This window comes from Charadrius vociferus, unplaced genomic scaffold (genome assembly GCF_000708025.1).
Source record: "Charadrius vociferus isolate BGI_N301 unplaced genomic scaffold, ASM70802v2 scaffold324, whole genome shotgun sequence".
Classification (NCBI taxonomy): Eukaryota; Metazoa; Chordata; class Aves; order Charadriiformes; family Charadriidae; genus Charadrius; species Charadrius vociferus.
This window is the reverse complement of record NW_009648041.1, coordinates 3,517,505-3,530,719: the sequence shown is the minus strand read 5'-3', so window position 1 is coordinate 3,530,719 and position 13,215 is coordinate 3,517,505. Positions and strand designations below refer to the sequence as shown.

The 13,215-nt window shown below is 47.4% G+C and overlaps 1 protein-coding gene across 1 annotated transcript in view; it reads left to right on the top strand.

Annotated features, from left to right (window-relative positions):
- The window catches only part of SLC25A26 (solute carrier family 25 (S-adenosylmethionine carrier), member 26), an 88,752-nt gene that overhangs the window by 75,266 nt on the left and 271 nt on the right, over positions 1-13,215 (top strand). The window contains exons 7-9 of the mRNA XM_009883597.1: positions 6,303-6,367; positions 7,810-7,883; positions 13,006-13,215. The exon at positions 13,006-13,215 is cut by the window's right edge and continues 271 nt beyond it. Coding sequence (XP_009881899.1) covers positions 6,303-6,367; positions 7,810-7,883; positions 13,006-13,102 — 236 coding nt within the window. The 3' untranslated portion in view covers positions 13,103-13,215. The remainder of the gene's footprint in view (positions 1-6,302; positions 6,368-7,809; positions 7,884-13,005) is intronic.

Sequence of the window (13,215 nt, the reverse complement as noted above, 5' to 3'; positions counted from 1 at the left end):
TAGATGAGACAGCTCAGCCTAGCTGTCTTCATAGGCTCTATCCCACGAGCACAAATCTTTGCAGAGCTGGAGTCCTGTTTTGTAGATTGTGTTGTAATTGGTGATGATATTCTCTGGGTAATCCTTCCAGATTCACATCCTCCAGCCTGGTTTTCCTTCTCTGTTCTTTGTTTTCCTATTCTTTCCTTTTCACCAGCAGTATTTTATACTTCCTTTCTCATGTGTCCTTTGAGGACCTGCTTCAAAACTCAAGAGGTTCAGCTCTCTTTCGGTCAGAATCTTCCCCTTCCATCTCCATTGCCTCCCTCTGCAGACATGTAACAGGCAGGCCCTGTATTGATCTAATCAGGTACCGCATCCATTCTATTTCACTGAAAATATTTAGCCTTCTTGCTGAATGGAGGCAGTGGAAAAATGATTTCCTGCTTCCCGAAGAATGGATTCCACAGTTAAAGATTATTAACTACCTACATATAGCTTCAAACAAGGGAAGCAAAAACAGATCAAACTCTTTATCCCTTTCTTTCCACCCCAAAACAAAAAAATCAAAACCTTACCGGTACCCTGTGAATAAAGTAAGATGGATGTGTGCATCCGAGTGATTTAAAATCATCATGTTATAAACCTTAAAAGGAGAAGATTATCCAAAATACAACCTTTAAACACAGAGGTGCTGTCAAATGCCACCATGGTAGTAGTGGGGCGGTGAATCACACAGACATGCTTTTCTCCTGTGTTCTATGCTTGAATTCGATACTTTCTAAAAATATGTTAGAGGTCCTGAGGGGCAGGGTAATAAGCTGCAACAAACTGAAAGAAAAGTCCTGTTTGGCTTCCCTTTATGGCACACACACATACATGCGTGTGTCTGTGTGCGCTGGTTAGTTCCTAGCTAAATCATAATTGATTATTTGGCGAAGACAGAACAAAGAACAACAATATATTGAATTCCATCCCCAGTGCCTGTGAAATGGCAGCAATTTCAGCCAGAGTGCTGAGAGAGGCCCGACTCTTCCTTGTTGAGCGCACATGTGTAAGATGTATGTATGTGATCCATGGGCTTTTTATAGAAACATAATAGGCATGAGCATAAATATCAGAGATTTGGAATCCTCTCTGTCTCATCTGTTAATAATTTAATCCCTGGAGGCCTTGTCCAGCTTTATTGTCATCTCTGGTGCCTTAACCAGAGGAGAAGTGTGGAGCAGTCGGGGAGTGAGAGAAGGTGATATCTGAGCAGGCGGTGGGGAGGAACCCAAGGGTAGATCTACATGATAATTTGGTTCAAACACAAGCCCGAGGTTGTGTTTGAACCAAACCTTGCCTCATGTCTGAGCTGTTTGGACACCAGCCCAGATTTGGGCAGAGGCTTTGGCAGGCTGGAGGCAGAGGAGGGAAACATGTCCCCATGCTGCGGTCAGGCCAGGTATGATTGTGGTTGAACTCCATGCTCGAGTCTTCTCTGGGCTCAGGCTGCCTGGCTGGACCACTGCACCCCAGCCCTGCACTCTACCAGGGCAAGCTGCCCCAGAAGAGCCTCTGGGTGGGTTTTGTGTGCCCTTCCTGGAATTGGGCCAGTGGCAAGGAAATCCTGCCATCGGGTATTAGCTGTTGGGAAAGCAAAGTGCTGCCCTGGAGCAGCAAGGCAGCTCCGGTTTGTCAAAGAACCAGAGTGTCCATTTAATGCGATTGAAAATTGCCTCTGTTAAAGACGCCTTCTTTCTGCCTACTGTAAAAAAGTGTGGCTTAACATTAATAATTAATGCTTTGTGGTGACAAAGTCACCGAGAATGGAGGTGCAAGTCTAGTGAATAAGAAAGCACTAACGAGAGCTTTTTGCACATTAACAGGGAAGACTTCCCATCACTTTTGTTTTGACCTAATCGGCTCTGACAAGATTACACGCTGTGTCTAAAAGCCTCTTTAACTCTATAGCTCTGAATAAATTTTTGAGTAGTTCTCAAGATTTCCCAGCAGCGTCTGCTTAAACCATGCTTCTAACCCTGAAATCGCTTTGGTTCTTGATGAGCTCTGCTGAAATCCAAAGAGGTTCTTGGGTCACCTTGCTTTACCGTTGGCAGGTGTTTCCACAGTGATAAAGGACCAGAACAAACTTCTCCTTAAAGAAAATTAACTTACTATCAATAAAATAAAAGTTCAAATAAGAACTTATTGATTGAAGAGTTCTGAAAAAGACTGTTTGTGAACTTGGAAATCAGTCAGTGTAAGAGGATGCTGTGAGGTTTAGTGTTGGACCTGTGCGACTCAGTTTTTCAACCCAGATTTGGGATTCAGTCCTGAATCAATCTTGGGTAACCTTCAGATGTCAGTACAGAAAATAGTAATGAAGACAGGCAATAACACAGCTCAACCTGGATTTTTTTCTTTTCCTGAGGTGGGCTAATTCAGGCAAGAACATTAGTCAAGCACAGGTTCCTATCTCTTGAAACGAGCTTGATCTACCAAACTCGGCTGGTGTTGCAGAAGAAGGTGCCAGGGTTCTGGCCAGATGACAGAAACACAGAATCAGGATGAGCCCCTGTGATGGCCAGAAGAGTTCCCTGAACCCTTTAGAAAGGGTGAAGAGATGTTAAAATGATACAGAAAAAAAAGATATGGGGAGTGAAGAAGAATTTGTCTTCCTCCCTTCATAGAATCTTATTTGAGGAGTGTGTCAAAGAACCAGTGAAAAATTTTCCTGTAGCAGCAGCAGCAAGTTCTGCAGGCAGCCACCTTACTGCGAGAACCTTGGGTTATGTGTTTTTCTCAGGTGAAATGTTTCACTCTGTTGTGATGCTTCTCCATTTTGATTTGCATATGACAGCTAAAAAGGGTAGGAAGTGCCAGCAGGAACCTAGGGGAGTATCTTAAGTCTTCAAGACTTTTTATTCTTACTGCCAAATAAAGGTAAATCACTCTCTGTGAATGTCTGTGAATGTCTCTAGCACTTCCATCAAGAACTGGTCACTGGGAAAGTGCGAACAGCAGAGGGATTTTCTGTTTAACACCCTGCGCTTGGTAAAGTTTCGCTGCTCAGCTGACGTGTGAATATACAGTGTCCATTGTAACTTCTTGGGAGACAGGTGATGAATTTTCCACTACTGTGTGAAGTTTTATTTTCCCAGTAGAGGAGTCTGCCACTCTGCTAGAAGTATTAACAAGCCAAGAGTCTTCTCCTATGTGCAAATCCATCTTTATGCCTACTTGCTGAGCCCAAGTCATCACCAGGTCCTTCTAGGGCAAGGGAGAAAGGAGCCTTCTCCAGGAGTGAGTTGGTGAGTCCGTCTGGGTGCAGACTGCCTGCAAAGGTGCCTTTTTCTCCTTGCCAGTTCTGCAGAGAAGCCGGAATAATTAGGAGTGTAAGGCTGGACGCGTCGTTCTTGCCCGCCTGATACTTTGATACCTGCTTTTCCTGGTAGCTGTCTAGTTGAGCAGACTCCAGCCTTATGTGGCAGCTCTTGGAGAATTCAGTGACAGCAGGGATAGAATAAAGGAGTGATTTAAACATCTGTTGGGCCTTGCTGTGTATTAGACAGTGCAGTGCACAGCACTCCTATTTTGAATGAGTAGACTCTGGCTGTACTGGTGTGTGTCTGTTGTATTAATCTGATGATTGGAAACAGTCATGTTTTAAGTTCCTTTACCCAGCTAGAGTAGATGGGACAGAGCAGTACCCCACTAGCACTGTAGCCTGTTCTTGGATACTTGTGTACTAACATTGAAGAGGTCACTCTTAAAATTACCTCGGACATTTAGGGTTAAGGCTGGAGCAAATTCGTTTTGTCAGACTAGCTGGGTTCGGTAAAATGCAGTTCCCAACAAATGCTAGCTTTAATCTTGTGTTTTTGTCAAGCATATACAAAGTTGCATTTAATTTAGCCGCTCTCCTGCTGCTTGTTGTGCTTATGAAGCATTTTATTGTTACTGTTGTCGTTCTAAATTGATTGGTAAATCTATACCAAACACTTCCCAGTGATGGAAAAAGAAACATTGAAATGTTAATAACAAAAAACTCTGAAAGATCCAGATGTTAGCTGGGGAAAAAATGAAAACCAATCATCCTTGATTAAACTTTTCAGATAAGAATTTGGGAACATCGTATCAGGATAAATCGTGTTTGTTCTAATCAGTCTATCAGCCAAGATTGAAGCTTCTGCAAATAAGAAGCTGTTTGGAACAAATGCATGAAAAAATTACCAGGATCTGATAAGAGAAATAAGTTAGTCTGACAAAGTGTTACCATCAGCTCTAGAGCCGAGTGATGCATTGAGATTTTTTGCTTGATACAGGCCTGACAGCCATGTGGTTCCCCGTTTAATTTTATCTTGGTCTGTGGGCAAAGGAAGGGCTTCTACATCCAGACTTGTAAAGCCACTATTTTCCATGGAGATTATTTTTACTCTTCTAAAAATACATCGCTGACATGAGTACCAATGTTTCTATCCAGACCATTCTCTCAAAGCCTTTGGGTCACTTACTCAAAAACTGGCTCACAATAAAAAGATTTTTGACCTTAAAGAAGGTCCAAGAATGGGCTGGGATTTAGTTTAACTTGCTCATAGTTTCTGCTTCAGCTTCTTGAATACAACCCATTTTTCTGCTTTTTAGTGAGGTGTAACTGCTAGGAAGCTTCCGGCAGAGTGAACCGGATGGGCCGACCTTACGTGAGCAGAAGCTGCTCCTAAACCCGGGCGGTTTGGGCTGTTCGCTAACTCAGCTTGCCTGCTGTTCTTGTTTGAGATCCAGGGCACTGCACATGTGCCTGACTGCATCTCCTGAACTGTCAGGGGACGTTCCTTAATTAACTGTGAGAAGTCAACGTAGGGTGCCAGCTGGCCCAACCTCCTTTCTGACATAGGGCGGGGGTTTAATGCGTTAAAGCTGAGGTGGTTGAGAGAGAGAGATGCAGGTAAAAACATGAGCCAGTGGGGAAAATGCGTTTTTTTTCATTACTTTACAGATTTTAGAAGAAATACTTCCCCCCTCCTATCCCAAGAAAAGAGAGATCAATTTTTCTACATTCCATAAAACTTGGAACAGAAAATAGATTATTTTTAGCTTATTCCCTGGGTACTGTGTAGGCTTCAGTCTTTGGAGTCACTTTGTTCCTTGCTGTAGCAGATACAGGATTTATACAAGCTCCAGAGGAAAAAACAGGAGGAAGAAGAAAGATATTTCAGAACAAGTCTCTCTCTCTTTTCTTCCCCCCTTTCTTCCCCTTTCTTTCTTTACTTATTGCTGCATTTTACAAGTTTCCTTCACTTTGGCTCTTCCTCAGCATGAACTGCTTGCTTGGAATACTGTGAACAGAGGAGGGAGAGAAAGATTAGAGTTAATTTTAGGATGGGGAAATAAGGCAAAGGGAACAAGATCCTGGGAGAAAAAGCAGCAGAGCTGGTCCCTAGATAGCACAAGAGGCGAGGCTGTAGCCACCGGGTTAAAATATGGAGACAGACACACACACATTTGTGGGTAAGACATACAGATGGATAAGGTGAGGATTTCTCGCTTTCAGGAGGAAAGCCACAGCTGAGCTGGCTGCTCCAAGTGAAACTAATGAACTCCAAGGGTGAAGTTTGGGAGTGATTAGAGAGAATAAAAATGCCTGTGAGTGGAAGATGGCACTTGTGGCAGCAGACTTGTGACAATTTCCAAAGACCCTTGGGCAGTGTCACATTGTTGTTTTCCAAAATGGAGGGGATTTCATTCGCTGGAGATGAGCTCCATCCCAGACACTGGCTTGTCTTTTTCCCTTGGAACAGAGTCCCAGGTCTAACAGTTGAAGTTGAGATCCAGTCTGTCTGTATCTTGAGGATAGCTTTGCCCCTGAAGCATGTGTGTTTCAGATGCAGAGCATCTTCCCATCTCTCTAGCGTTCGAATGGTCAGACTTTAATTCTCAAGGCAGAGCACGGTGTGACGAGCTTATTTTCCAATCTCTGCAAATGAGTAAGCAGGTTCTTCCTTTCAAATTTGCCTGTCGGTGTTGGAAGTGGAAGGTCCTTATGACCTTCATACGTTCAGATATGTAAAGAGTCCAAAACAAAAGGACATGAATCTCAATGGGGATGTTTGGATTTACAGTTAACGGGTATAGAGCTGTTTTCCTTAAGTCAACACACAAGAATAAAACACTCTGTGTATAGACCTTCAGCAAACGTACCTGGACTCTGACGTGAGGAAACATGCTGTAGGCATTAATAACGGAGCAGTGTTGACCACAGCCATGGGAATTATAGGCAGTGTGGCATTCATATTCAACCAACAATGTCTCACTTGTGTTTGGTATTTTAATTTGCTCAGGTGGATTTGCAGCTGCAGTTACCACACCTCTCGATGTAGCGAAGACGAGAATTATGTTGGCAAAGGTAAGAGCGAAGGCGGCCAGCAGACGCGCAGGTGAATGGCTTGGGTAGGTCCAGAGTTTCTGTATGGTCGTTACAGAATGAAATCCAGCACCTATTAATAATGATTTCTGCTCTTATCCTCAAAGGCAGGATTAGATGTGAACAGGTACCGCATGCAGAACTAATGAAATTGTTGTGTTCCTTTCCTTGTATTGCTCTTGTGGTCTTTTCCCAGAGGAACTGAGAAGGGCCTGTGCTTGTGCTAGACTTCCAGAGCCTCATGTAGTGTCTTTAGGAGAAAATCCTCGTAGAGTCAGTAGCCCAAAGTTAAAGTTCCCATCAAGGATTTATTCCTTTGTTTTTTTTTTATAATGGTTGGGCTTGAGTGTGTGTGTATGTGTCTTTTCCGAGGAGGGCTTGGCACTGGATTTTCTGTCCTAAAATTTTAAGGCACAGAGGTCACGATGGCTTACATCTGCCAACCAGGGCAGAAGGGAGATCAGTAAGTTCAGTAAGTAGGTAAATTGCTAGTAAGTCTAGTGTTCCCGTCATCATCTTGCTGACCCCACAGCAGAGCTAAGCAGCCACATAGCTGAAAGCCCTCAGCCTTTCCCTGCCCTGAAAAGAGCTGTTGTGTTGGCAAAGGTCAGGCATCCTGGAGCTTCTGTGGATGTTTTTTACCCTATTGCTCATGGCCCTCAGTACGGGGATGTTTCTTGGTGATGACATGCACCTCCCCAGCCGAGTCACGCACGTCTGCGCTCGCCGTGATGCTGTGTTGTGTGGGTCTCTCTCATTGCTGGGTGTTGTACCTGCTGCAGCTCCTTTGCCTTTGGATAGTGTGGGTGATAAAACTGTAGGAGCTGGGTTTCATTTCTGGCTGCTGCTGTGCTGAGCAGCCAGGTCAGCGTTGGTAAGGGAATGATGATGCTTTGGGCTGTTCTGAGACCGTTCAGACAGCATCTTCATATTAGTCATCTCTTGCTAACTAGATCACACGTGTAATTTAATTGTCTGTAGTCCTGCTGTTTGTCCTCTGTTTTGCTCTCAAGGCAATTTTCACATGCAATGCACTACTCATGGTTTTTTTCTAAGTAATTCTCTTGCAGTGAGCAGCCAAGTCGCTTGTTGGTGCTTTGAGAGTGTGTTTTTATTAAACTCTTACTCCCGTGTCAGCCACTGTATGTAGAGCTGGGTGTAATGCAGAAGGGACTGGATACCCAGTTCAGAACTGACCAGCTCTGTGACCGTGGAGTGATGATTTTGTTCTTCTGTGCCTCGGTTTCCTTTTCTGCCCTTTGCCTTATTCCTAGAAACCAGGAGCTTTTGCCTGTGCCTGGGGTAAGGAGGTCGTTAAGATGCCTGTAATTGCTGTAAAGTAGCACTAACCAGGGACAGGGAGCTCAGTAAATAACCAAACCTCTCTGCTGACAGTTTCCAATCTCTCTCTTTCTGTGGTGCAGGCTGGTTCCAGCAACGCTAGCGGGAACGTTCTGGCTGCCCTCGGTGGCATCTGGAGGACACAAGGCCTGTCAGGGTAAGGACATGCTGCAGAAGTACATCTCGTTGTCTCTGTGTGGGAGAGGAGGTGGGGGAGGATGGGATGGTTCTGCTTATATTTAAATCCTGTCATGCAGAAAAGAGTTTTAGTTGCTGTACACATGGTCAGGGAGCAGCTTTCAGGTAGGTAGGAACAAGAAAGTCCCTCCAAGGAGGTCTAGTGTCCTCGCTTTAGCACTGGCTCTGAGCAATGTCCAGGGAAGAGCACAGAAACGGGGTATTATTGGGGATTTTTCCATGGTACAATCTCTAAGCTTAGCTCCAGGCTTCGGAGGCGAGGGTGGCTTTGTGTTTAATGGACTTTTCTCCATTAACGTGTGCATTTGTGTTTTGTGCGCGTTTGTGTTTTGTATGCATTTAAACTTTGGGCATCCACATCGTCTTGTGGCAGCGGGTGCCACGAGTTGATCTTGAGGTGCATGAATCGTGCCTCCTGAGACGTCAGGGAAAGCTGACACAGGAGCCATGTGTCCCTTATGGACAGTATTCTCTTCTCCTGGCTATTTCCTACTGATTTGAAAACACCAGCAAGGTTTCCTGTGTTCCGTTATAATCACTATTCTTGCTGTGAAGTGTGATGGGAGCATGCGATGCCAGTGTGGTGTTGGCTGCAGGGACAAGCTGAAGCAGAAGGAAGGGAGCCATGTGCTCCCTGACCTGTCCTTTGAGCCTCTCGCCAGGTCTGGGCTTGAGCACATGCCCACTTGGATTTCTCCAGTGAGTCACTTGTTGCAAAAATCTAAGTTTTCTGAGACAGGCTTGAGTGCAAAGAGTAATTCTGAGCAGCCGCAGAGCAGCTCTCTGGCTGCTTTCCTCCTGTGACCGGGGTGTAGACATCTTGTGGGGTTTCTGCTGACTGGTCAGGGAAGTCTGGGGTGATGTTGATCCAGTCTTTTGACTGCCTTATTCTACCGATTCCTCGGACGGAGAATTGCTCTTCTGACGTTGGAGCGGTGTTGTGAACAAAACGTCCTCTACTAGCGTTCGTAGAACATTTTGAGGTGTTATGGGCTTATAAATTATTATTGGTTTTTAGACACCTCCTTCATTTACGCCACCTTGCCCTCGTTGTGTGAGTCATAGCAGTTACTGGCCACTCATAGTGAATATATGTCTTAAACAATTCCTCCAGTCCATGAGGTTCAGCCTGTGCTTCCTTCGGTAGGGCTTGTGTCCCACCTGCCCTTGGTGTGTAAGAGAAAGGGAGGTTTTTTGGAAGCTTTACTTGAGGCTTTTCACTGTGATTTCTCACAGGTTTTTAATCCGCTTGATGTGGCCGATACTTTCAGGGTGCTGTTTTAACATTTGTAAACTGTTGCTCGAAGCAGCATGCACATCGCAGCTTTGTTGGAGATAGTTTTCTCTTAACATCTGATCTCTGCTCACACGACTAATAAAAGTTCAATCCTCTTTCTACACATGTGGGAAATAATTCAAAACAAATTGCAGGAAGTTCCTGAACACCGATTCCAGGAAGACGTCCAGCTGTGCCCCCCGGCAGCGCTCAGAGATCGGTTGTCTCAGGTTCGCTCTTTGAGATGATGAGGTGACCTGGTGGTGGATGAGTGTTGGGTCCTACAGGGCTTGGTGGACTCTAGGGCATGTTTTGAAAGGGACTGGGAGAAGTGAGGCCACGTCTGCTGCTGGTGGAAGTTGAGCTCTGAAGGGTGTGAAGAGGCATGGATTTGGCTGGGGAAACCTCCCCCCTTTCCCCAGCCAACAGCAGAAAATAAAAATGTATGTTTGTGTTCTTTCCGGGGTGTTTCAGCAGCGCCCTTTTCTAAACAACCCAAAATTAAACTCTGCCTAAAGATAGTACCCGTGGAGTAAGACCAAAGGGAACACAATTCAATTGAAATCAAAACAATAAGCGATCTGGAGAAAAAGTAACGTGTAAAGGAGGCCAAGCTGCGTCAGCTGCAAGGAAAAGGAAGAAAGTCTTGGGAAAAATAAACGCAGAGGCTGCCATGCCTGCTGCCAATTATAAATCTATTAATCAAAAACAATAAAAATGTCGGGCTTTTTTGGCCAGTTGCAACATGAAATGATTTATGGCTCCTCTAATAAATCGCGTACTTGAAGAGGAGGAATTCTGAGGGCAGAAAGACGCATTGCTTATTGCCACCTTATTAAAACCAGAGTGCAGGGCTCAGCTTCCTGGTCCGCACCTAGTAAATCCCTCTGCTTCGTGCCAAGAAATTTCACATCCCTTTCTGTCCGGGGAGAGCCAGGCCTCTGACAGGAGGTAGGATAGGGATGGGATGAGCCGATCTGTGCACCTCGTCGCTCTTGCCAGCGGTGTGGATGAGCCATTCACGTGAAAGCAGGTTTACGTCCTGTCCCGCTGCTTTTCACGCAAGGAGGTGGTGGCGTTTGAAAGCTGTGGATGGAGCTCATTGGTGAGAAAGACAAGGATTATTTAACCTTCAATCTGGTGAGGTGGTTTATCCCGGCTTGTGTGTAGATGGGGACAGAGCTGGTGGTTTGCACCGGGCATCCTATTCCTTGGATGAGCTTCCAGGTTGGGGTGGACATGGCGTCCACTAACCACTGCTCTCCACAGCCTGATCTCGCTGCTGCGAGTGGTGGAAGCAGCCCCTGCACCCAGGGCTTGCTGCTTTGTGAAACACAAGCTGCGCGCAGGAGTGAGCTCAGTGCAAAGCTGTAGTCAGAGAAAAGCGGTGGTTTTTTCTCACCGTGGCCACCTCTTTGGTCCAGAGTGTAATATGGAGATTTTGTGGCTGAACACACAGCGCCTTTTCCAGCACTGGCCCCCCTCTGCCATGTCCAGGCACTGCAGTGCCTTTTCCAAAGGGTAACTTCAGGGGTCCCAGTTAGTATCTATTGAGAAAGAATTGGCTTTGCGTTGCCGAGTTGTCACCCAAAACCCATCCCATTTGCTGCTGGGACTGTGGGAATAGGTGTATTGCTGAGCTGGGAACCCTGAAACAAAGAGCTGCACCCCGGACAAGGTGCACGTGGTTGAGGAGGACACACGGTGTGGGTTTAACGCCTGCAGCCAGGCCTTGCCCTGGGATTTAAACGTGATTCACGGATTTGTGACTCCTGCCAAGCCATTCCTCGCATGGCTCAGGAGAGTGCGATGTGTCTGTATGTGAAATCCTGCGTTTGGTCTTTGCCGGTCACTGACATAGAATCATAGAATGGTTTAGGTTGGAAGGGACCTTGAAGATCATCTCGTTCCAACCCCCCTGCCATGGGCAGGGACACCTCCCACCAGCCCAGGTTGCTCCAAGCCCCATCCAACCTGGCCTTGAACACCTCCAGGGATGGGGCAGTCACAGCTTCTCGGGGCAACCTGGGCCAGTGTCTCGCCACCCTCAGAGTGAAAAATTTTTTCCTAATATCTAATCTAAATGTCCCTTCTTCCAGTTTCAAGCCATTCCCCCTCGTCGTATCCTGCAGTGCTTTTACGGGAGCTGTCGGTGATGAGGAGGTGGGGGTGAAGCCCTCCAGCCTGTGGTGCTGCATCCAAGCAGTAACTGGGGGAGATGCTTAAGCAAAAAGGAAAACCCAAGCAGGGAGAGAGGAGTGACAGGGTGCCAGGTGAAATCTGTACAAACAGGTAGCAAATACAAATAGACAGCAGACCTGTGCTCACCCGAGCGGTTTCTGACGGGGCCAGCAGAGAACCCCCCAATTTCTCTCATCTGCAGATGAGGGCAGGTGTGGCCCAGTGGGGACCAGCACAGCTCAGCTCTCCCGATTTGTGGCAGCCCCGGAGCCGTTCAGCTCTGCTGTCCTGCAGAAGTGAGCGCGTGGGGGAGACGTGGATTGGAGAGGCCATGGGGGGCAGGTGGGAAAGGGAAACCGGGGGGGAGCAGGCCAGGATTCTTGGAAGTGATGGTTAGTAATGGGGGTTGCCAGGGATGCGGCTTCTGGGTAACTCAGTTATCTGCCCCTGTTTGTGTAATAGCTGTGTCTCGAGTGGGCTGTTCTGTAACTGAATGTCTGCCACTGCTGCTGTAATGAGGGCTGCCTAATTCGGCAGGAGAAGAATGGTGTGCATTTCGAGAGCGATGCTGCACCGTAGGATTTACCCTATCAGCGCTCTGTCCATACATGCCTTGTACAAATTACTCTGTTTTAAAGCTGTCATTATGGTAATAGACCCAATTGCTGTCTAGTAAAGCCATAAAATGTTTCCATCTGCCTGTGCGCTCCAGGCTCCTTAGCAAAGCTCATTACAACGAGAACCAGAGTTAGTGCAGCCAGAGGTTTCCCGGCGCAGCGTGAGTAGCCGGGCGCAGGCAGGGAGCAGAGAGCTCCTGAGCAGCCCCGGGGTTACGTACATCTCCCACACAGCCCGGTCTCACTGGGAATTACACCTTGTCCCGCTGCGGACACGCTCCTAGCAGGGACCGTGCAGCGTTTGGAAAAAGCCGAGGACAGCATCCCTGCGGAGCTGAGCCAGAGCGTGCTGCGAGGGGCTCCCACCGTGCGGGCGATAGATCAGTGGGGAGATGCCAAACAGATTCGAGCCTAATGTTTAATCCTTGCTCGCAACGAAGGAAGCCTGTAATCCTCTGAGAGGATACATTGGCCTATCCTGAAGTTGTCAAACCAGCTATGAGCTTAGATGTGTCGAGCAGTTGGCTTTGCACGAGTTTCCTGTTAACTTCCAAGAACTATTAGGATCGGGCACCTAAAAATTGTGGTGGTTGAACGCGCAGCCGTTCCTGCTCCCTCCCTGCTACTACCGTTCGGTATTGTTGGGAATGAGCCGCTGTGGTGAGCAGGGCTGTCTCTGCAGTGGGGGAGCTCCTGGCAGAGAGGGGGTCCCTCTGCTGAGGCTGGATGGGGGCGGTGGAGAATGGGACGCTTCCCATCTGTCTGCAGCCCTTCGTGGGGACGTGTCTGAGCTCCTCTTTCCGCAGCGTGGCCCCTAGCCTGCTGCACCTGAGCAGTGTGGGGAGGGCTCTGTTAGGGAAGCCCAGACAGGTTCCTTCAGTGAACAGTGGGGTGGGATTTAAGAAACCAGCAAGAGAGAATTTTTCTTGGCTTTGTTTTCCAAAGCCCCGGCAGCCACCCGTGCGGCATCCGCTCATCCTCTGAAACCGCCTTTCCTTCGCCTTCAGCTTGTTCGCAGGTGTTGTCCCGCGGATGGCAGCCATCAGCCTGGGAGGCTTCATCTTCCTGGGGACGTACGAGAAGACTCGCCAGCTGCTGCTCTGAGCCAGCCCGGCCGGTCCTGCCGGTGGCCGCTGAAGAGCTGGAGAAGCCGCCGAAGAGCTGGAGGAGGAGGAGGAGTCCGCCCAGGAACGCAGCCTTCCTCCTGCCGCCTCTCG